General features: G+C 40.8%; 1 protein-coding gene across 14 annotated transcripts in view; it reads left to right on the top strand.

Moving 5' to 3' along the window:
- Positions 1–25,335, top strand: part of MAK (male germ cell associated kinase) — a 49,028-nt gene that overhangs the window by 16,658 nt on the left and 7,035 nt on the right. For 7 of the 14 annotated variants that reach the window (XM_065584964.1, XM_065584965.1, XM_005305182.5 and 4 more), the window contains 4 exons: positions 5,857–6,192; positions 8,417–8,607; positions 9,612–9,742; positions 16,323–16,454. In XM_065584964.1, coding sequence (XP_065441036.1) covers positions 5,857–6,192; positions 8,417–8,607; positions 9,612–9,742; positions 16,323–16,454 — 790 coding nt within the window. Of the gene's footprint in view, positions 1–5,856; positions 6,193–8,416; positions 8,608–9,611; positions 9,743–15,523; positions 15,657–16,322; positions 16,455–18,094; positions 19,485–25,335 lie in introns of those variants that run through there. The other 7 variants (XM_065584969.1, XM_024102844.3, XM_005305180.5 and 4 more) reach the window with 2 other exon arrangements.

The following is a 25,335-nucleotide window of genomic DNA, read 5'->3' as shown; positions in this document are numbered from 1 at the left end:
CCTTCCCTTGTGAAGTATTTTGAGATCCATGGGTGAAAAGTGCTATATAGGAGCTAAATATCTTTATTTGTAGATCTGAGGTGACCCTTACTATCAGGGAGAACTTTTGTGGGGACTTCAACAATGGTCTATCACATATTTTTCCATAAGAGTTCATAAAAACCCCAAATATGTGTACTGCCAAGTACCAAAGGTGTCTAAATTGGATACCTTTTTGTGGATAGCCAAAGTTAATGTAAGTACACTTATAGGATGTAAAAGAGGATTACAGTAGGGAATGCAACAGAAAAAGGGAATATTGCAGGACAAGATGAAAATCCAACTAATCACATGTGGATATAATGCAGGTGACTCAAATGTGACTAAGCTGATGGTACAAAATAAATCAACCACCTCTCTCCACTTTAAAAAAAGAACTAATATTACAAGAGTCACCTCTAGCACTGTAGACATCATACATACAATGCCACACAGCCCTTCTGTAAAAAGGAACAACTAGGTTTAACCTAAATTGCATTCTCAAGGAGTCAGCTGTGCAGTGCATAAAGGAGACTTTAGTGTGTGCTCATGGAAACAGGTGATGTAGTGCTAAATGTTACAATGTTGGAGCCCTGTAGAAATGTACCTATCACACAGGCACTTTTCTCCCTCTGTTTTCTTCACCCACACCTACTGTTCATGTGTCCTTCCTCCTGCAGGGCAGAGCCAAGACATTCATTCTGTCTCTGCCCATTTGAAGCATGATACATCACAATGCTCTGTCCTCCTAATAGGAAGCACTGCTCTGGGGCCGCGGGTGGGATGAGGGCGCCATACTGTTGTTACCAGAAGTGAGTGTTGCAAATTCCTCCTTGAGCTGCAGGGAGTGGCCTAGCTTTCCCATCACCTCAGAGTTCTGGAACGTGGCTGACTCCATCTCCTCACCTAACCCTGACTGCTCTGCTGCTGGCCTGGTGCCCTGGCTACTGCTCCCCACCACTGGGCTGGAGCCACCCTGAAGGGGTAAAGGGCACTGGGGGGAACAGGGCTGATGGGATAAGGGTGGAGTTGAGGGGTTAGTGGGGCATCATTATTAGAGTGAACATGCCATTGCTTCTGAGTTTCTCTGCTGCTGGGGAGCCTGTTCCCCAGAGCTCCTCTTTTTCATCAAATACATTCTGGATTTAGTAATAACATTTCAAATATACACAGTTCTTCTCATCCTGGGTGATCTCAAAATATTTTACTACTTGCATACATATTGCCCTGTTCAAATGCAGCCTCCTCTGGGGTGAAAGGCAGCAAGCTGGTGCCCAGAGCAATGCAAAAAGGAAAAAAAGGAGGAGAGGCAGTGTGACGTACCAGAGTACAATCCAGACTAATGAGCAGATGTGTCACAATTAAAATAGCCTATAAGAAATAGTTGCCTGAAATGAATTGTATTACTCTATTTGGGTGTATTTATCTTCCCCAGCCCCCCTGCCTGCAACGCTGGGTGCCTTACAATGCCTTGCTGAAGTAGCTCCCACCTGGACCACACAAACAGCCTTGCAGCGTGCAAGCCACACCCTGAGAGAGAGAGAGAGAGAGAGAGTGTGTGTGTGTGTGTGTGTGTGACTGCAGCCTGCAAGCCACACTTGGGTTATGCTCTGGCTCTCATCAGCCTTGGTTATGCTGCAGGGTGACCCCAACACCCCCCCAGTCTTAGATTTCCCCCCAGAAATGTATGTCTTATACCATACAGCCCTCTTCTGGATAGTAAAAATTGAATCAAGTCTTATTTATTTAAGAGAATAATATGCTCACAACTTGTCACTCTAAATAGTTACCCAGACACTTCAATTTAAACACACTGTGTTAGATAAAACAGGTTTGTATTCAATAAAGAGAGCTTTTAAGTGAGTACAAGTACTAAGGTATAAAAATCAGAAATGGTTACAAGAAAAATAAAGATAAGACATTTACTAATACTTAACTTAACAGACAATAGCCGATTCAAGCAAAGTTTCTCACCACATGCTTTCATCAGTCTTACTGACCAAACCCTTTAGGTTCGTACCCCTCCCTCAGAGTCCAGTGAATTCTTCCTTTATCTCTTCAGGTGCAGTGAATGCAATGGACAGGGAGATAGAGAGGGGTGCCTTGGGATGTTTATCCCTCCTTTTTATAGTTTCAGTCTCCCTCTTGAAAAACATTTCCAGCTGGGAACTCGAAGACAAAGAGTTGACGTGCAAGGATGCTCCCTGTTGGCTTTTTCTCATGCGGTTTTGATCTTTTTGTTTCCCTCCCGGCTTGATGACTCTGTTTACTGCTTAAGTGCAAATTAAGGCAAGCACTCATCCTTTGTTTAAGATAGATTTGCTTGCTAAATTCTGCTTGGGCGGGGCATCATACAGGGAGATCTTATAACTTTACATATAATGTTGACACACATTTTACCAGCACAATACCGACCAGAAAATTATGAGTTTTTTCAAATGATACTTTACAAGGCATATCTTGTACAAAGATCATTACAATAGTGTGTAGGATGTGAATATAGGGGTATATTCTATCATGGGGGGAACTTTGGTTTATAACATTGGGCTTTACTTCTTGGAAAGTGCGATAGAGTTCTTTAATGTCCATGGAGAGCAGATAGACCCTCACTCAAAATATCCAATGCAATAAGTACATTGAGTTCAACTTGGATGGAAAAATGGCTGAACTAACCTGATAAGAAATTTAAAGTTGTGTTTTCAGGGAAGCTTGATATTTGGAGAAGTGGATTATAAACAAAATCAGTTAAATGTTTGGCAGAACTTGTTTTCCTTAAATGTTGTAATTCACGATAGAAAATTGTTTGGTTCTATGTAGTGTAGTGCCAGAAGCTGCTTCATGGGACGGGTTTTGTATACATTACAACTTTTACTAAAAATCCATGATGGTACTTAGAATATTCATTGCATATCTGCAAAGCACTGCAGTTTTCATTTTATATGATTTTGTATTTTAGTGCTTGTGATCAAGCTGTCTCCGGGTATGTGGGTCACTGTGATATCAGGTCATAGGCTAGATAAGACCAGCAGTTTATAACTCTCAAAAGGTGGGGTGGGAAACCCCCACTTTTCTGCCAATGCAAATATTTGACATTGACTTTACCCTAAAAAAAATATTATTTATATATATATATGCAAAGTTAACAACAGGCATTTGATCAAATTTGACTTTCAAAAATTCAGGGATCTAATCATATGAAAATCAGGCAGCAATGCAGACTACCACAGTTTAGTTTTTAAAATTAATCTGATGGCTAGTACAGTACTGAATTGAATACCCTATTTTTCAATTGTTTGAAAGAAATTTGTTACACTTATAAAATAGTTGATCTGCTCTATTTTAAATAGATCTTTAGTCCTCTGTTTTAGACAGTTTCACTTTAGAATATTAAATGAAGTGATGCTCATATCTGTTAACTGAACAAGCTTCAACCCATGTGGACATGATGTATAGCCCTAAAGTCTTGAATTGTAATTGACTATTGATGTACAGAATGCACAGAGCTTGTTCTGGATTGAGTTTCCCCGGTACCATTCAGTAACATCACGAGTATCAAACAATGGGGACAAATTCACTCTCAGTTCTATTTTATGGACTTACCTTACTTCAAAGATTATTTTGGTTCTATGTTTCAGTATTACATGTGGTCTTAAATAAAACCCTAGATCCAGGTGTTTTGGAATCAGGACCCAAATCCAGATCTGTTGACCCAAACTGAAATTTTTCACATCTTGTGTCCTGGCCCTTTAAAATTCTTCCTATCCTTCAGGAGATTTCGTGTTCATTGGAGTGGATGCCATGGAACAACATTAAGAACTTCCTTTCCTGTAGGACAGGAGGACATTTACATGGCCAGGATGGTGTATTTCTTTCATGCAGTATGTTGTATGCAAAGTGAGTGATCTAATCACTTGAATTGCATTTACAGATTCACATTCTAGTTTATGCATGTGCAAAGGCTAAGAGCCAAATTCTGGCAGCCTTCTCCATAAAGCTCAATCCAACTCCCACTGAAGTGAATGGAAGTCTTTTCATTGACCTTAATGAAAGTGGATCAAGTACATAATGCATAGTAATTTACTCTGAGAAGTCTCTTTAACTTTAATGAGATGGCTCTGGGAATAAAATACTACTAATTATGAGTAAGGGAGGCAAAATCTGGCCCTAACACACACACTATTTCAGCACATTTTTACAGGTCCCTTAATGCTGATCCTTATTTCAGCAACCATCAGTTTCATAACTTTTGGTACATGTCTGCTATAGTATTTAAATTAATTAGAAACACATTTGAAAAAAAACAACAACGGACACTTAGATTTCCTCATAGGCAGAGTGAAGGAGTAGGTGGGGGAGAGAAATTTATAAGTGATTTGAACTGGAGCATGCTGGTGCTGTTTAGCTCTTTTTACTACCTCAGCATGAAGCAGTTTATTCTTAGGCAAAATAACTTGATTTGCCCACATCAGAAAATGAAGATAGACAAGCTTTAAAAAGTTAAATGTGCACATGCAAAAATAAGAAGCCAATGAAACCGTTCCAAAGCCACATAATCTGAAAAGAAAAGATGTCACTCCTACTTTTTCAGTGGTTCATTTTAAAACTTAAGAATCCTTCTGCTGAGAAAAACCTGGTTAAAAAGTTAAATGCTGCCTTTGAAGAGGAGTTGGTTAAAATGAATCCTGCTAGCCCCCCAAGTCCAAGCCTGCCTGACCCCCTGGGGCTGAGTTTAGGCAGTTAGCCTGAGCCACCACCCATGCCAATGTCCACATTGCTATTTTTAGCATGCACAGATCTGTCTCCCAGTGCTGGGAATCACACCTCCCAGTGGCAGTGTAGACATACCCCAAGGCTCAGACAATGACAATGACAATCCCTCCTGGATTTCAGGTGTCAGAACAATGCTTTGGGCTGCTCTGGGAAACTACACCTTTGGAGCATATCGTATTGCTGTGCTGTGCACCCAGGAGAGGACATGAGGATGCCATGGAAAAAAGCAAAATGAACAATCAAGGGCAAGAAAATAGGTGCTGTCATTTACAGATGAACATCGTGAGAGTACAGCAAGCACAGTACTCTGGATGTACGCCACAGTAGACTACATAAAACAAAACAAGCGACCTGCGGATGTGACCATGCATAGAGTGAACTGAAAATGCAGGAGAAACTTTGCTCATTAGCGTATACCAATTAACAAAGACTCACTCACTCACTCAGAATAGCAGCCATGATGCATGTGTGTAAGTCTCCTATGTGAGACTGTTCCCATATACATCAATAGCTATAGCCTACCTAACCTAAGTAAGAGGAGAACTTCATTCAGAAATATCCCCCTTGGGGATGTTCCTGATTAGTGCTGGTAACCTAGGAAACAATGTGAATTGAACATTGCAATAGAGAATCCACCCGTGTGCTGGGATGGCAAGAAGGCGCTTAACTTACAAGGAATCTCCTCTATCCATTATCTGTAAGCTATCTATCCATCCATTCATCTTTTTAAGGTATTTCTAGGCTGCATGTTCGCATAATTTACAAGCACCAGATTGTAATCACATCCCCCACCCCCCCAAAACACACCCTGCAATACCTGCCAGTCATGTTTTTGCATGCCACCCCAATACCACAGTCTTATTTTACCCCTTCCTCACCACAGAATTGAATATCAAGTGTACACCATTCCATATGCTCCACTTACACATGTGAGTTCATTTTGCATCCATCTTGCACCTGCACTGTAGAATTTGTTAACAAGCTTGAGACCTGCTTACATCTCTGGTGAAGAAGTTACTGCATTTTAGTTATAGAAATGTATTGAGTATGTTTTACATTCTTTTTCAGGCTTTGAAATACCCTTATTTTCAAGTTGGCCAAGTTTTAGGACCTCCTCCACAATATTTGGAACAGAAACAATCTGTTGTTAAACCTGTTCAGCCAACAGAGCCAAAGCCAAATCTACCGAAATTAGAATCTGTATCAAAACTAGAATCTGTATCCAAGCCAGAATCTCAGTCTTCACCTGATGCACTTCACGAGACTCAGCCACAACTTCCGTCAAAGATTAACCACCAACCTCTCCAGCAAATCCAGCTGTCACAGAATACAACTAACCAACAACTTCCCCAACAGCAGCAGCCGCAACCACTTCTTCCAGCCATCAATAAAAATTCATCACCAGTAAGTTATCAATAAAAGTTAAGAGCATATATATGAAATAATTTGTCCGTGTTAGCTGGGGTACAATCACTAGATACCCTTTTTTTTAAAAGGGGTCACATTTTCCACTAAATACTGTCACAGTTCAGGGCAACTACACCTGTATTTCCCCTCCGTGGTCCATCCTGAGCCCCCAAATTTAGGGTTCCAACCTCCCAGCTGTTGCCTTTCTTGGTGGAGACATGCGTCCCTCTCCCTCCTGACTAGGGTATGTTCAGACTGCACAGTTTCCTTCCTTCAGCACAGAGAGGTTGTTCAGGTACACATGCTTGCTTTCTCTTTAGAGACAGTTAACTGGTGTAACTGCTACAGGTATGTAACCATGCAGCACTTCCTATGCAAGCCTGCTTTATTAAGGTAAAAAGCATTACAGAGAAAATATATTAAAAACAATAAAAGCACCTACACACATGCTAATAAGCTACCAGAATTAATTCCAACACTAACATGGGCTCTGGCAGGAACCGTCCTTCAACCCCCACCCACCCACTTGTGGTCACAAGTTCATTCCAGCCTCTGCATAGAACAAGCACCCAGCCTTATGAGACCTCAGTAGGCCCAGTTCTTCTAATCCTACCCTAAGGATTGGGGCATTCCATGGAGCAGGGATCCTGTTCATTTGCTGGAGCAGGAAGAAGACCATGAATCAGTTTAAAACCAAATGATTTATTCAAAAACCCTTTCTTTGTCTATTGGTCCCTGGAGAATCCAGTTGGAACTAGTATTTGCATATCTGTCCAGGAGGTAGCTTCAAAAGATTGATGAGGGAGGAAGTATATCAGCACCCCTGCCCCCCCATCCCTCGTAGAGAAGGCACATAAACAACTGCATTTTTAATGGTGTACCTCAAAGGTATTATCCCTAATTCAATAAGGTTTAATGTAATTAATTAATTAAATCTTAATTCTGTATGGTTTGTTCAGGATATTACAGGATGTTGTCCATCTGTCACAAGAACATCTAAAAGTAGTTTATCAAGGATTAATAAATGATTAATTGATGATTTAATAATGGTTAGTTATTAACTTCTGGACAGTGTAATAGGTTATTTATAATGATGACTTAAAAGCACATCAGTAGAAGGAATCATGGATGAATGTACCAACAGTATCTGTAACACATACTACTCATGTCTGTAATATGATTATCTAGTAAACATTCCTTTTATAAATTATTTATAAAAAATACCATTAATATAAAGCGTTACCAAAAATGTTTAAATAACCACTTGGAAAGGGTTAGTGCTCCTCCTGCTTGAACCAGGAGTTGGACTAGATTATTTAAGACCACCCTTCCAGTGCTATTATATGTGACATTACTTCTCCAACTGAGGTCTGCCAGCATAATCCTGCTCGGTAATAAGTACCTACAAAATCCATAAAACTCATGTCTTCTAAGCTTTAAACCGGGTCTTGAAATCTTAATTTTATTTCTAAACACTTTTTAATTCTGTACAGCTCAAGCCAAAGCTGGAGTTTGAGCATAAAAACTGTTCAAGAATATTAAGCAATATCTTATGAAATTAAAAAGATATCCAGTATTTTTTTGTTTTATTTCCCCCTGTGATATTCACTGACCTCTAATATGAGAAGTATTTATAAATAGCGGGTTTCCAGAATCATGCTAATGCCCATCAGCTCAACTGCAAATGAATGAAGGAGAGAAGGTCTTTAAAACCTGGTTAGGACTTCATAGGAGACCCTATGGCAGAGGGTGCCTGGGAGAGGCTTGGCCGGCCTGGCCCTGCTCCCTCCTGGGCAGGCCAATCTTCTTTTAGGGTTGTGCCAACTGGCTCTGGACTGCTGGTGATGTGACTGGCTTGTATTACTCTGCCTTCTATTCCTGTCAGATTTTCAGCTCCCAGGTTCTTTCTGCAGGCTTGAGCCAGTGGAACCAAAGAGATGAACTAGGCCCAGCAAATTGGTACTAGTATATGGTCTCTAAACTGACTTCTTCAGGTAAATTTGGACAACTAGGGCCTGATCCTGCATTGAGCCACACTCAGAATTCCTACTGATACTAATGTCTGTTCAGACATTCAGAACCACTGCAAGATTAGGGCCTGAATTGCTTACCATGAGGAGAGAAAAATCTCTCCAAGCACTTCAGTGCATTCACGCAGGCAATGAACTAGATTTAAAATATAAGAATAGAGAATATTGAAACTTTTTTCTATTGAAAACAGAAGCAAGCAATCACAGGCCTTCAAAATGGTGCAGTTGGTCTTAAAAATTGCAGGAGACGATGGGGTCAGACTCTGTTAAAGACTATGGACAGTTGGGATGACTTGGAGGACACAGAATTTGGAATTTCGTATTCCAAGAAGCCCAGCATTTCACAGTTAAAGGAAAAGAAAACAAAAGAGTTTTTGTTTAGGTAAGTCCCACAATTACATAAGACACTTGATTTGTATCGTGTTTTATTTTATCTTCAATTGGGTTTTAAAGTGAGTTTTCATATATTTTGATGCTTGACTAAAATCTAAAAACATTAAACTAACTTTATTTTCTTTATCCACTAAGTTAGGGACAAATTCTGCCACCCTTACTAATGTTCAGTAGTAACTCACTCTTAAAGTAGCCTGTAAAGGGGTGGGCTGCCCCTCTGCACCCTCTCTTGGCCATGTCTGGCCCTGCAGGTATGCCTCACCATACTTGAGGCTGACTGGTTATTAACAAGTGTACTTACTTTGATGGAGGCAATGAGAAACCAAACAGCCTAATTCACATAAGTAAGCCTCCCTGTAATGAAGCCCCATAAAGGGAGCACTTGGGCAACATTTAAAGCTTTTGGTCTCAGGTCTTCGTTATTGACTAATGTCTTCTTTTTTTTTTTTGTATGCTCTCAGTTGAGGAATGTAGTATATGATATTGGTTGGGGAGAGTTTTTTTTTCAATGATTCTTTCACCTAGTGCTGCATGTTTATTTTTATTTTTTTCATTTTCAGGATGATTATGTTCCTTTGCTCTTGTGTGTTAAAAAAACCACACATACACTGAAAATATACTCCTGTTCAGTCTATTTTACACCAAGTGATAAATGTTTTCTTGTTGTAAACTTATTTTGTGATTAGGAACTGATTTGTGTATCTCAGTCCCCAGTCAGAGATAAACTTTAAGCATTCGGTAGTCACCAGGTAATGGTGCTCTTAGAATAGACCTGGACACACTTTTTTCCACATACAGCCTGAGCCTACTCCCATTGAATTAAATAAGAGTTTTGCCATTAACATCACTAGAAATAAAATCAGGACCACGATCGTTACTTGGAAAAGATTTGTGGAGTTTGGATGAGAGCACTGTACTTATCAGGCTAAAGTAAATATCTGTAATTCTGAGTCTAGAGTTATCAGTTAAATTACTAGATATCTTGGTTTTCAGCATGCCAGAGCCAAAGGCCTTGGGCTGTATCCAATCAGGAGGGGAAAGCAAAGCTCTGATGCGAAATGACTCTGGAATATCAAATACATCAGCAAAACAATACTACCTGAGACAATCAAGATATCTTCCTGGTAAGGGAAAAATCTTTGTCATGGAGAACACAAGTTTTGAAGGGACTATCTGTGATACCTTTTATTTTTGTTCTTCTGATTTGATAATTTCACCTTTCATTGACTAGTTTACATTTTCAGACTTTTGGCCAAATACTATTCCAGTTCTTCAGGAATACAGGGCCCTCAAACACAGCATAGTTGGCACGAGAGGACCAGGCTGGGTAGAGAAGGTCTCAGCACCACTTGCATACTGTGGCAGTTCACTCCACAGGTCCACTTAGCGGTAATGTCCAAACCTGCTGACCATATCAGTACCAGATACTTTTGTCCATTGGTAAGAGAGGCTCATCAGCTAACACAACCAGTACAGTTCCTGATATCCAGAACTATAATCCAGTTGACCAATATCAAGGAATTTGAGGACTGAGGACACTGCCAGAGTTGCCTCAGCACAACCTTCTCAGTGATCTCCCCTAATAATAAGAAACTGGTTATGTATTGGTTAAACAAATTGTCAGCATCAAGATTTAGTTTTTTGAACCTTATACTCATAATGGCTTCTTAAAGAACTACTGTTATCCTGTTCATCTATAGGGAAAGGCTGACAATCTCAACTGATAGTAGAGTCAGTCTACTATTAAAATGAAATGCTGAAGTTTAGTTTCTCTAGGGTTGCAGCCAGGTACCCAGCGCTGAAGGCAGCGCCACTGCCAACAGCAATGGAGAAGTAAGGCTGGCAATACCATCCCATGCCACCTTTACTTCTGCGCTGCTGCTGCTGCTGGTGGCGCTGCTTTCAGAGCTGGGTGACCAGCCAGCAGCTGCCATGCTCTGCTCTGCCTTCAGAGCTGGGCAGCCAGAGTAAAACTAAAGATTTTCTGTAAAAATGCAAATTCTGCATATTTCCTTGGCAAACAGATTTCTAGGATCCATGCTAATCAGTCCAACTCCGCGGCTGTAGATTGAAGCCATCTCCCACCTTGATAATCTGAATGATTTTTGGTTTGTCTGAAATTCAGGCAGAAAGGACGACTCAATATTTGTCCCCTCAACACACATCTGTTTTCTTGGGAGTAGAATAGGCAGCTCAATTAAAATCTGAGCAATTTTGTCTACAAAGTAATAGGAAAATTCTTTAATCGCCAGGAGCAAGAATAGGGAGCTAAGAAAGGAAGGGGAGTGGTTTACCTATAAGTAGTTGTCTCTGAAAGTAGGCTATAATAAGCTCTCTGGTGCCATACTACTCCTCTCCTCTCCACTATTACACTATGTTACATTCATTTCTATATCAACTTAGTTAGCTTGAAAAGGAGCTTTTGGTTCACTTTCAAGTGTTCTCTGCTCTGACTGGTGCAGACTGACCGGTAGAACTGTAGCTAGCAGTAGTTGTTGGGGCACTCATGTCCTCCCTCGCCCCTCTCTCAGTGAATGTCGAGCATTCCAGGGTGAGGATATAAAGAAGTGTGGTGCTCAGTTCCTTCTAAGCTGCAACCAGCTGAATGCTTTTTGTGTGAAGCTCTGGAGTCCTCCCAGATCTGTGATTAGTTAGCTAGTTTTAAGTAGTTATATAGTTATAGTAATACAATTCCTTACTTGGCATGGAACTGAAGAACAACTCCGGTTTCAAAAGATGTGTATCTTGTCTGGCATTGTTCTGACATTGGATATACATGTAGATACCTGGCAGTCACCCTCTAAGTGTTCAATTTGATGAATGTTCACAACAAGAGCAAAGAAAGTCAGAATAGACTTCAAGTAATCCTTTTTAAAAGAAGCAGTGGAATGGGTTACCTAGGGAGGTGGTGGAATCTCCTTCCTTAGAGGTTTTTGAACGTCAGGTTTGACAAAGTCCTGGCTGGGATGATTTAGTTGGGGATTGGTCCAGCTTTGACCCGGGGGTTGGACTAGATGACCTCCTGAGGTCCCTTCCAACTCTGATATTCTATGATTCTATGATTCAGTGTTGGCAAAACCATCTGGAAATGAAACAGGGCCAGGAGCAAAGAAAAGCCCACAGACCGGAGTGGCACTGGACGAGTCTACTAGAAATAATGAGTCTTTTTCCTCTGTTCTTAGGAGTCACTGTGATAAAGATCAGAAAAGGAAATCCTCCTGAGGCTCTATGTCTAGAGACAATACTTTTTAGTAAAGACTCAGCTGGTAGGGTAGGCATAATTTTCCAGTTCTTCGTGGTGTCAGCTTCTGTGGGGAAAAAAAGGCAATCTGCAGGAGAAAGACTCCTCTAAACAAAGTATTTTTAAGGAGCCATTGTTTTGATATATATCCTCATAGGAAGGTGAGGAGATGTTCTTCCTCAGATCTGGATGAGCTGGTTCTGAAAGTGAGACGTTAAGGAACCATTGAGATGAAGGAATGCTATGGAACTAGTGACTAGTAGCAGTGTGGCACTGCAGCAGTTAATAGTCAAAGTACAGATTCATGGATCCGATACATTCCTGGTTCAGCCAGTGGTTGATTCCGTTTATAGTAATGGAAAAGGAAGCAGATATACTGAAACAGTCCCAGATACGTGTTTTTCCGGAAAAGAGAGATCATGTAAAAGAATTGAGAATTTCTTCTCTTCTCCCATCACTTAAAAAGCCTTCTAGTTCTCCAGAGAAGAATTTTTCTCCGATGTCCCATATCCAACCAAGGGTAGTATTATCTCCAGTTCCTTCTGAACTGAGAATAACCTTGGATCAGAAGAAGAAAATATGAATTGTGAACCAGACCTGCGGAAGGAATATTATGGACAAAAAAGATGAGGGATTGCCCTATTTTGGATTAAGAAAAATAAACAATTCTTATTGAGGATTTCTATGTATGATTAAGATCCATATTCAGTACCAATCAGTTACATTTTACAATATTTATTGTAGCTCAAGAAAACAGCTTTTTCACTATCCTTAGTAAAGGTTCATCTCTCAGTTATATCAGCACAACATGTACCTATGGAGAACAAATCAATATTTATTAATAATGTAGTTAAGAGGTTCTTAAAAGGCCTCAATAATTTATACCTTCCAATAAGACATCCTATGCCATCTTGGAATTTAAACATAGTGCTCTCACAATTGATGAATATTAGGGTTGGAAGAGACCTCAGGAGGTCATCTAGTCCAATCCCTTGCTCAAAGCAGGACCAACACCAACTAAATCATCCCAGCCAGGGCTTTGTCAAGTCGGGCCTTAAAAACCTCTAACGATGGAGATTCCACCACCTTCCTAGGTAACCCATTCCAGTGCTTTGCTACCCTCCTAGGAAAATAATGTTTCCTAATATCCAACCTAGACCTCCCCCACTGCAACTTGAGACCGTTGCTCCTTGTTCTGTCATCTGCCACCACTGAGAACAGTCTAGCTCCATCCTCTTTGGAACCCCCCTCAGGTAGTTGAAGGCTGCTATCAAATCCCTCCCTCACTCTTATCTTCTGCAGACTAAATAACCCTCAGCCTCTCCTCGTAAGTCATATGCCCCAACCCTCTAATCATTTTTGTTGCCCTCCGCTGGACTCTCCCTAATTTGTCCACATCCCTTCTATAGTGTGGGGGGGCGGGAACTGGATGCAATACTCCAGGTGTGGCCTCACCAGTGCCGAATAGAGGGGAATAATCACTTCCCTTGATCTGCTGGCAATGCTCCTACTACTACAGCCCAATATGCCGTTGGCCTTCTTGGCAACGAGGGCACACTGCTGACTCATATCCAGCTTCTCATCCACAGTTATCCCTAGGCCTTTTCTACAGAACTGTCGCTTAGCCAGTCAGTTCCCAGCCTGTAGCAGTGCATGGGATTCTTCCTTCCTAAGTGCAGGACTCTGCACTTGTCCTTGTTAAACCTCATCAGATTTCTTTTGGCCCAATCCTCCAATTTGTCTAGGTCACTCTGGACCCTATCCCTACCCTCCAGCCTATCTACCTATCCCCCCAAGCTTAGTGTCCTCTGCAAACTTGCTGAGGGTGCAATTAATCCCATCATCCAGATCATTAATGAAGATGTTGAACAAAATCGGCCCCAGGACCAACCCCTGGGTCACTCCACTTGATACCGGCTGCCAACTAAACATAGAGCCGTTGATCACTACCTGTTGAGCCTGACAATCTAGCCAGCTTTCTATCCACCTTATAGTCCATTCATCCAATCCATACTACTTTAACTTGCTGGCAAGAATACTGTGGGAGACTGTATAAAAAGCTTTGTTATACCTGTATATTTGTAAATACATCCACCACCCATATCCACAGAGCCATTTATCTCATCATAGAAGGCAATCAGTTTGGTCAGGCATGACTTGCCCTTGGTGAATCCATGTTGACTGTTCCTGATCACCTTCCTCTCCTCCAAACTTCAAAATGGATTCCTTGAGGGCCTGCTCCATGATTTTGCCGGGGACTGAAGTGAGGCTGACTGGTCTGTAGTTCCCCGGGTTCTCTTTCTTCCCTTTTTAAAATATGGGCACTATATTTGCCTTTTTCCAATCATCCGGGACCTCCCCCAATTGCCACAAATTTTCAAAGATAATGGCCAATGGCTCTGACATGAGACCTCCCTTTGAACCTTTGGCAAGCTGTAATTTATTTTGTTTGTCTATTAAGACAGTGTTTTTTTTATAGCCATCACCTATGCAAGACACATACGTAAACTACGTGCATTAATGGCTGATCCACCATTCACTGTTTGTCATAAAGACAAAGTAGTTCTTTGTAAATACCCTAGATTTTTTATCAAAAGTGATCTCAGATTGCCATATAAACTAGTCTGCAATTTTATCAGCTTCCTTTCCCAAACTCCAATCTCACGATGGAGAGGATAAATTACATACTCTGGCTGTTAAAAGGGCTTTAGTCTGGTATTTAAACAGGACTAAACAATTTAGACTGTCCCTAAATTTGTTTAGCAACTAAGAACAAGGGGAAAGCTGTATCTGTATAAATGCTAGGGTTAGAGTATTTATTAATGAAGCTTATAAACTGATGGGGTTGCCCATTCCTCAGGGAATTAAAACATTCTACTAGATAGAAGGAAGCCTCTATGGCTTTTTCTAGATATGTTTCTCTGAGAGATTTTTATGGCAGCAACATGGAGTTCTGTTAATACCTTTTCTAAATCTAAGGAATTGTATTTAGATCTGATGCAAGATTTGGCAACGCAATACTGCAGTCCTTATTCAATTAGGATTCTGTCATCCCGCCTGCCTGGGTCAGAGTACTGCTTAAGCTATGTCATGAGTGGGAGTATGCAGAGGACTCTTGAAAGAAAAATGAAGGTATTTGCCTCTGAGGTTCTTTGAGGTGAACTCTGCATATTGACACTTCCTGCCTGCCTTTCCTCACTACCTTAGAGTCCTACTTACCAAAGGGCTTGCAGTCATAGGTAAAAGAACTGAAGTGGCTGGAGCACCACACCCGTTTATACCTTTGCCTTGGGACCCTGGATGTTCACTGATGGGAGAGATAAGGAAGGTGCCCGAGCACTGCAATGGCTACTGCTAGTTAGAGCTCTACTATTCAGGCTCCATTAGTCAGAGCATTTCATAAGTTTGAATATGCAGAGTCCATCTCAAAGAATCTCAGTTACAGGTAAATAATCTTCATTTGCCAAAGAAATGAGTTTGTTATTCACTTTGTAAAAAGTATAGTTGAGGCCTTTCCAGTGAATTCCCTGCGGGGAAGAAAAAAGTCAATTCCTTAATGTCAGATAAAGGCCCAAAGACTCAAGAACATTAATCTCTAAAGAATGTGTGTCTACCTATAGATGGCTCAGTTGATAAATAATCTCAATTTCCTTCCTTTTTCAAGGACATTTCTAATATTCCTCTGGTTCAGAGCCACATTTTTGATATGAGGAGTGTATTAATATATTCATCCAAAAATAGAAACCAACTTCAGCTTGTAAGAAAATCATAGCACCAAGGCAGATTTTTAAAAAATGGTATTTAATAGTCTTTCTAAATATTAAATCTGGACACTTACCTCTTACTTTAATTCCACTAGATCTGGGTGCTGCTTTCATGCTGTTTAATCACATCCACCTCTTTCAATACATCTGTGTTTTAGAAATACCAATTTTTCTTTTAGTCATGGGAAGCCTAATATTTTGCATTCCCCTTTGGTGGTTGTAACTGTTTAATGGTTTTATATTTCATCTGGGAAATACAGCACTTGGTAGCACATAATTAACTTTTCTGTACATAACACATGGCTGTTAATTACTTGATTGCCATAAAAACTTTACTACATTTTTAATATGTTGTTTGACTTTCATTTAACTATGGTAGCTCACATTGGTCACATTAAGGGAGACTTTTACAAGGTTAAGATCAATTGTCACTGAAGCTGTTAAAAGTTTATCTTATACATTTGATCATTACAATTCTCTCTGTACTAGTCTTTTTTAGGGTTCAGTTGTAAAACCTAAGCAGTATGCATCATTCTTTGAGTTATAGGAAAAAAGTTTTAGTTCTTTGTAACATCATGTAAAGTCCAAATACTTTTAATGTACTGTCAAGGTGTTCTTCCATTCTTAAGATTTTAACTGCTTAATATGTTGTGTTTTGAAATTGACGTTCACACTCTTTAAAATGATTGCTTTTCCAAGGTGTAAACCCCAAGAATGTCTCCTTAGTAGCAGCCAGTAAAGAAGGCTCTCAAGGAATCTGGAACAATTCATTGTTTTCTAAACCACTAGGGCCTACTGGAGGAGGTCTGTCTTTGAACAGAACCAATGCAGGTAATTCGGAATTACAAAAAGTACAATTGTATATGCCATATTATTTTGTGTTAATTTTTATTGTATAAAATTAATTTAGGTAAGGTCTCCTAGTTTACAATTGTTTCACTGTATTCTTGCTTTTCTCTTTTAATGTGTATCCCCTGAAAAGAACAGTGTACTCTATATTTATATGCCAAGGTATATATTCACATTTCAGGGTGTGGAGGAAGTACATGCTAGAAGTCCAATTATGAAGCTCTGCCAGGAAGAATTTGAGTTCTAATTGATCAGAGCCATTAATTTCCTGTGTTAATTTAAGAAAGTATTTTGATTGTATTATTCCTAGTAAATTTGAACGGGAACATTGGATAAAAGAGCAGTCCCTCGTATAGAAAAAAACAAACAAAAAAGGATGCTGAGTGTGAGCTCATATAATAAAAATAATGTGCAATATTTACACAGTGCTTTGTTTGAGGATCTCAAAGCAGTTCTCAAACATTGAACCTGCCAGCCTTCCTCAAACTAAATAGTACTTTACTGCATGAGTAATCCTGCTTTCTTCAGTAAGGTTGTTGGAGTAATGTACTTGACAATATGAGTAAGGATGGCAGAGTCTGGCTTTTGCGGATTAAGCATCACACCACTACTGAACTGTATGATACATACTATATCCCCATTTTACTGGTGGGAAAATTAGGCACAGAGAGGTGAAGTGACTTGATTAAGATCTCTTAGCAAGTTAATGTTAGAGCCAGGACTCTTGGATTCCCAGCCCTGTATTCTAACCATATGACCACATTATTACTTTTTATGATTTTAGATAATAAAGTAATAATTTAGAAGCAGTTTCTCAGCTGGTGTGAATAGGTGTTCCTCCATTGACTTCAACAGAGCTGTGCTGATTTACATCACCAGCTGAATATCTGGCCCTAAAAACTTTTGTAGCTGTCTTCATCCTGAAGGATCTTTGAGTTTTAAAGACTATGTAGAGGTCTCACTTCCTTGCAACTGCCATGCTCCTTCTAATAAGAGGGAGTGTGGTAGCCAATCTGTGCCATCAACAAAACAGGTTTTTCTGTTTGAAAGTGAAGCACATATTATCCGTCTGAAATTACATGAGTAGTGTTTGGTAGGAAGAAGGTCATTACCCACACTGGAATTTTTGACACAATGAGGGGCATCTCTTTCAAATATCTATCATAGGTATTTATGTGACCCCTTCACTATAGTTTCTGAGCACCTCAAAATGTATTTATCCTGACAATACCCCTGTGAGGTATGGCGGTGCTATTATCCCTATTGTACAAATGGGGAAATGAGGCAGACAGACAAAGGGCCAGATTTTCAAAAGTATTCAGGTGCATAAAGATGCAGAGAGGCACCTAGTGGGATTTACAAGAATGCTGAAGCAAGGTAAGCCCTAACTGACATTGAAATAAATTGGAGTTATATACTTAACTTGCATAGGTGCTCTGGAAAATCCCACTAGGCACGTCTCTGCATCTCTAAGCACCTAACTACTTTTGGAAAAACTTGACCTTGGGCAAGTCATTTAGGACATGTAGTGAGTCTTCAGGGGAGCAGGGTCAAGTCTACACTCAGGTCTGCAGTCTCAGGCTAGCACCTAACCACTGAACCATCCTTTCTCCTTTAAATAGTGCCATGGCATTTTCAGAGACTTCCCTTTAACCTTTTATCGAAAGAAGGACCCCTTCAATCAACAGTACTCTTCCCCTTAATACCATGCTGTGGTAATGCTTCAGTATTGATTCACAGGAGAGTGCCATCTAAAGAACCAGTGGACCTACTTTCTCGAATACCTGGCTTTTTCTTTAAGGTCTCGAGGCCTAGTAGTGACCTGCCTGAATCCATTTTAGCTTATAAAATCGGACAAGATCACAGCTCCAGGCTATAAGAATGTGAAATAAAGCTGAATAATTCTGTTCCAGATAAACTAAAAATCAGTGCATTATATAAACGTATAATGAAATGCAAACATATGAAATGGACACAATCAACCTAAAAATCCCACTTCTGTCTGGAAAATGTTGCCTCCAATAACTATACATGAAAGAGTTTAGAGAAGAAATACTATTTATTTTCTGTTTGTTAACTTGGTGCATTTGATAGCACTTTCTAAAGCTATTTTCACCATTTCTCCTTTATAGTCCATCAGTTTCTTGTCTAGCTCTTTTACACAACACCACCAGGGTAAAACACATTTAAGAAAGACACATGAAAATATGTTTGGTAAAACACAAACATTGTCAGGGGGTCCCAAAGGAAGGTATAGCAACTGAAACTACTTTTTTTTTTAGTCATTTTTTAAATTTATTTATTAGATTTGTCATTTCCCCTTAACTGATGAAATAACCAAATTAAATTTGTTACTTTGGAATGGTATTTTTCCTCTCCCTCAGTGTAACTATAAAACATAACAATTTAAGAGCAGGTTAGTTCCAAATGATGAGGCACTCTCTCTATGCAGAATTCTAGGGTTAGGTTCAGTTAGGCCTGCAGTTTGACTAGCTTACCATGCTTGAGTGATTTAATATATTTACTGTGAACACGTTGGTGATAAATTATATTCTGCTTCCTTTGAATAGAAGCCTGGTGGTGAGTTCAATACCAGTATTTCCTACTTTAGGGATCTTACACTTTTTGCAAACATAGGACTGAAGTCATTATAGTTATAAAGGTACTTTAAACACTCATTCTCACCCATTTTGATTTCAGGTTTTTTCCCTATTTCTGTTTATAAATCACCTAATCAATTCTTCATCTACATTTTCTGAAAGACTGTCTTTTCATCCTTTTCCTCTTTCTTTCTTTCATCTGCCTTCTCTGCAGAAGAAAACATAATTAAACCAATTGAAAAACTGTCATGCAAAGAAAGGTTGAATGAAAAATTAGAGGAGCCAAAAGGTAATTTATGGCAATTATAGCTTGGGATAGATGATTCTTTGCAGGTTTCATAGTTATGTCATGCATTTTCTTATTTTGCTTTTCTTGTAACAGTTGCTCTTGTATAATATATTCCAAATGATCTTACACTTTTGTTTCAGTTTTAATCACTATTATTCCATGTTGTGGCAAACCCTGCCCTCCACCCTGTAAAAGTGAGGGATCCCAGTTGCAGAGGGATCATTTTGGTTTTGCTGTGCAGGAGAGAGGGATACGGTGAGAGGAGGGAATGAAGGGGATCTGCTTGCCACTGAGCTGTGCTCCACACACTCTCTTATAATGGCAGGGGGGATTGAGGACACAGCTGGGGTCAGTCAGTCTGTGATTGTTTACTTGCACATGGAGCAGAGTGAAGGAATTTCCCCATTGTGAACTTCGCTCATAATTGTTTGTGTCAAGCAGGTGAACTCAAAATATATGAACATATTTAAAGAATCCTTTTAGCGTTTCATACTGAAATACTGGGCCACATCTTTTGTCTATCTGTCAAGCTCTAGTAAACATGCTTAGTTATTGATCCTGCCCCATTAAAGTTAATGGGAGCTCTACTGTTTACTTCAGTGGGTTCAGGATCAAGTCCTTACTGGAGACAGTCCTGTGACAGTGGGAGGGGAGGGCAGTCATTTCCCTAGGACTTAGGCCAACTTGAAAACTAACCTGTAGGCTGTCCTCAATTACACTAGTGCAGCCTCGGAAATCTGAAAACAGAAATTGGCGATATAGTTATTAAATTCATTAAATCATATTTAAGTCTGTCTGTCTTGGTGCCCTGGTGCTAGCCCTGTTCTGAAGCCAGAGCGTATTCCACCACCATAATAATAAACGTCAACAGCTTCTGCAGTAATAGGCTTTTGGTGTTCTGCATTAAGCCAAGTGCTTTAAGCACCACAGCACTGTTGCTGTACTAAGGCACACCCTTACATAGCTCACTGCTTTGGAGTTTGTCTTATGAATTTAAAATTATTCATTTAAAATGTTGGTTGGTGTTTTTAACAATTTGATAGTGGGAGAGTACTGATCTGCTATGTTCTTCCACTAAGACAGAGAGTTCCTAGTAGAAGGAGAAGAGAAAATAATGGGGGGAAATTTATAAGTATTTTTCTGTACGACAGATAAATTCTGATATATAAAAGGCTGTGTGCACACTAAAATTACTTGGCCAAAATGTTCCAAAGTTGCTAACACCAGTGTATACAAGAGAGTCCTGTTGTTGTCAAGCTCAGAGCAAGTTTCCATGACACAGTGCTTACAATGCTAGCATTTCTAGGACTTTTGTCTCCACTAGGGCTGCTTCACATGCACATTTTCATGATGCAGCGAATCCTGGCTACATTAGCACTTGCTCTATTCAGCCACCTGTGTATCTGCACTATTGCTGGAAAATGGGTATGAAGTTTTCTAGGGCAGAAGCACATGCATCTACACTAAGTGCTTTTATACCTTTTGCAGCTTGCTAGGTAGATGCTAGCTGCAACTGTGCAGAGCAACTCCACTTGGTTACACTGATTTTACATTGATGTAATTGCATTTACTGCAGTGAAATTACACTAGTGTAATGATGTGGAGAATATAGATGTGAAACAGAATGCCTCACACCGTATTCACTGCAAGCATTACAGAGCCTGTGGACTGTTTCCTGGCAGAACTGATGCATAATACCTAAGGAATATAATATCAGCTGTTCATATTTTTGGATTATCCCATTACTTGCTTCAGATGGCTCCATGGCTATGCCCTGAATGAGGAACCATGCATGCATTGTGAGGGGCAGAGGTCACATCCTTATACTTGCTGATGCCATGACAGAGTCTATTAATGAAATGACTGACTTTACATGAGCTTGTATTTTCCAGGAGGGTACTGGGCAGTATAAGACGCAGATATCTGGGGGAAGTCTGGGACTGGGAATTTGTTGGTGTTGATCTACAGCAGAGGTCCCCAAACTGTGGGCCCCCCCCAGGGATGTGTGAAGGAATGTCCAGGGGGGCACAGTGGGGCCTGGGTCAACCCCCCCCCCGGGGGGGGGCAGGGAGGGAGTGCCACCCAGCTCCTTCCCGCCCCCAGCTCTGCTCTGGTCCTGCCTCCAGCCATATCCCCAGCCCCATCTCCAGCCTTCGTGCGGCTCTACTCCCAGCCCACCCCAGCTTCGGCCACTGGCCACGGCTCCATTCCTGACCCGTAGCTGAGGCTATGGACAAGGCCGGGAGCGGAGTTGCACCTGGCTGTGGGCCCAGTTGCCAGCCCCCACCACAGCCCAACTATGGCTCCGTTCCTGTCCCTGGCTGCAGCCCTGCTCCCAGCCCCAGACCCGATCCCAGCTGCCGCCCCAGCCTCAGTGCCCTTATCCTTGTCTGCGTTTTTCCCCTCCACCCCCTGAGCTGCCGCCCCACTCCCAGCCCCAAGGGGCAGGAGTGTGTGGACAGGGATAAGGGGTGGCATGACCTCAAAAGTTTGCGGACTGCTGCTCTACAGTATAATTAAAGAATGGCAGGCTGGCTGGCTGGCGCACTCTTGCTGTATAGCTGGGGGTAACTTACATGCTGGAGGCTGTGTGTGAGCAGGCCAGGAGTGGTTGCTCTCATAGTGAAGCAGTGTAAAATGCACCCCAGGCTGGAGAACTGAGGGGACGTGCTATCCAACAGTCCAGATTGTACCCTGGGTAATGACACAGGGACATATTTTATTAAAGGTTTATCTTTCATCTGGACTTTGTCATTCTTTATTGATCTGCGTTTTGGTGTGGGATGGGTTGGGGGAGATAGGGAAGCTATGTATCATTTCAGCTGCTCTCAGCTCTGCCCTGAATGGAGATCTGAGGAGGTTAGCAGAAAGAGTACCACTTTTGCTGACTCCTGTACATGGAGGTGTGGAGAGGGCACAATAGAGCTGAGACTAGCCTGTGCAATCTGCTCATAGATGTCTGTTTCTCTGGCTGCTCTTTTGCTGTCCTTGCGCAGAGTCTCTTTTCCTCCCAGGCCAAGGAGATCCAGGACTTCTTTCCTGCTTCAGGCAGGAATGGGTCTAGTAGCTCTGTGTGTGGGGGTATGATTGCATGCTCACAGAAGTGGGCTTGTAGGTGTGCTCATCAAGATGGGCAATCAGGAAAAGGTATTTCAAAAACATGCTGAAGATTTTAAAGAGAGAGGGTGGGTTCCGGTCTCTGTCTCTTGGGTAGTGGAGTTCCAAACTGTGACCAATGTGACCACTGGCACAGGGGCATTGTGGGACAGCTGCGGGAGAACTGTTAGGGTCACACATGTGATTTAATGTCTACTCTCGCAGTGTGTCAATGGAAGGTGGACTACGCTTTTGCATCTTACAGTGAGGTGGTGTTATTGTGTCACTGTAATGCGGTGGTTAGATCAGTCGGGGAGAGATTTAGGTGCAGATATATGCAGAACTAGATTGAAACAAGTAGACTTCGGTCAATCTAAATTTGTAATGTAGATCAGACCTTTGCATCCTAGGTGGACTCTAAGTAAAGATGCACATATACATTTTCTAAACAGACATCAGTTTCTTATATAAAATTGATACTTTTCAGGGTTGTTGTACCATGAATAAGTTTTAGTGACCATAAAGAGCAAGTAAAGATCTGTTGGCTGCCTGAATCTAGCTCAAAAGTTTAAAACTTTGTACATCAATGTACAGACCACCTAACCAGGAAGAAGAGGTGGATGAGGCTTTTTTTAAACCGTTAACAATCATCCAAAGCACAGGACTTGATGGTGATGGAGGACTTCAACTACCCAGACATCTGTTGGGAAAATAACACAGCTGGGCACAGATTATCCAACAAGTTCTTGGAATGTATTGGAGACAGTTTTCTATTTCAGAAGGTGGAGACAGCTACCAGGGGCGAGGCTGTTCTAGATTTGATTTTGACAAATAGGGAGGAGCTGGTTGAGAATTTGAAAGTGGAAAGCAGCTCTGGTGAAAGTGATCGTGAAATGATAGAGTTCATGATTCTAAAGAATGGTAGGAGGGAGAACAGCAAAATAAGGACAATGGATTTCAAGAAGGCAGACTTTAGCATACTGAGGCAGCTGGTAGGTAAGAGCCCATGGGAAGCAAGTCTAAGGGGAAAAACAATAGAAGACAGTTGGCAGTTTTTCAAAGAGACATTATTAAGGACACAAGAGGAAAGTATCCCACTCCGTAGGAAAGATAGAAAGTATGGCAAGAGACTACCCTGGCTTAACCAGGAGATCTTCAATGATCTAAAAATCAAAAAAGAGTCCAAAAAAAAGTGGAAACTAGGTCAAATTACAAAGGATGAATATAAACTAATAACACAAGTATGTAGGGACAAAATTAGAAAGGCCAAGGCACAAAATAAGATCAAACTAGCTGGAGACATAAATGGTAACAATAAAACATTCTACAAATACATTAGAAGAGGAAGACCAAGGGTTAGGGTTGGCCCGCTACTCAATGAGGGGGGGAAAATAACAGAAAATGTGGAAATAGCAAAGGTGCTTAATGACTACTTTGTTTCGGTTTTCACCGAGAAGGTTGGTGGTGATTGGACCTCTAACATAGTGAATGCCAGTGAAAATGAGGTAGGATCAGAAGAGGCTAAAATAGGGAAAGAACAAGTTAAAAATTACTTAGACAAATTAGATATCTTCAAGTCACCAGGGCCTGATGAAATGCATCCTAGAATACTCAAGGAGCTGACTGAGGAGATATCTGAGCCATTAACAATTATCCTTGAAGTCATGGAAGATGGGAGAGATTCCAGAAGACTGGAAAAGGGCAGATATAATGCCCATCTATAAAGGACAACCCAGGGAATTACAGACCAGTCATCTTAACTTCTGTACCCAGAAAGATAATGGAGCAAATAATTAAGCAATCAATTTGCAAACATCTAGAAGAAAATAAAGTGATAAGTAACAGCATGGATTTGTCAAAAACAAATAGTTTCAAACCAATCTGATAGCTTTCTTTGACAGGGTAACAAGCCTTGTGGATGGGGGGAAGTGGTAGACGTGGTATATCTTGACTTTATTAAAGCTTTTGATACTGTCTCCCATGATCTTTTCATAAATAAACTAGGAAAATGCAACCTAGATGGAGCTACTATAAGGTGGGTGCAAAACTGTTTGGAAAACCATTCCCAGAGCGTAGTTATCAGTGGTTCACAATCATGCTGGAAGGGCATAACGAGTCGGGTCCCACAGCGATCAGTTCTGTTCAATATCTTCATCAATGATTACGATAATGGCATAGAGAGTACACTTATAACGTTTGTGGAAGATACCAAGCTGGGAGGGGTTACAAGTGCTTTGCAGGACAGGATTAAAATTCAAAATGATCTGGGTAAACTGGAGAAATGGTCTGAAGTAAATAAGATGAAATTCAATAAGGACAAATGCAAAGTACTCCATATAGGAAGGAACAATCAGTTGCACACATACAAAATGGGAAATGACTGCCTAGGAAGGAGTACTGGGAGTCATAGTGCACCACAAGCTAAATATGAGTCAACAGTGTAACGCTGTTGCAAAAAAAGCAAGCATCATTCTGGGATGTAACAGGAGTGTTATAAGCAAGACACGAGAAGTAATTCTGCTCTGATTAGGCCTCAACTGGAGTATTATGTCCAGTTCTGGGCACCACATTTCAGGAAGGATGTAGACAAATTGGAGAGAGTCCAGAGAAGAGCAACAAAAATGACTAAAGGTCTAGAAAACATGCCCTGTGAGGGAAGATTGAAAAAATTGGGTTTGTTTAGTCTGGAAAAGAGAAGACTGAGAGGGGACATGATAACAGTTTTCAAGTATGTAAAAGGTTGTTACAAGGAGGAGGAAGAAAGATTGTTTTTCTTAACCTCTGAGGATAAGACAAGAAGCAATGGGCTTAAATTGCAGCAAGGAAGGTTTAGGTTGGACATTAGGAAAAAACTTCCTAACTGTCAGGGTGGTTAAGC

The sequence above is a fragment of the Chrysemys picta genome, chromosome 2, assembly GCF_011386835.1.
Source record: "Chrysemys picta bellii isolate R12L10 chromosome 2, ASM1138683v2, whole genome shotgun sequence".
NCBI classification, from domain to species: Eukaryota; Metazoa; Chordata; order Testudines; family Emydidae; genus Chrysemys; species Chrysemys picta.
Note: the sequence above shows the minus strand (reverse complement) of the source record. Positions and strands in the feature narration are given on the sequence as shown.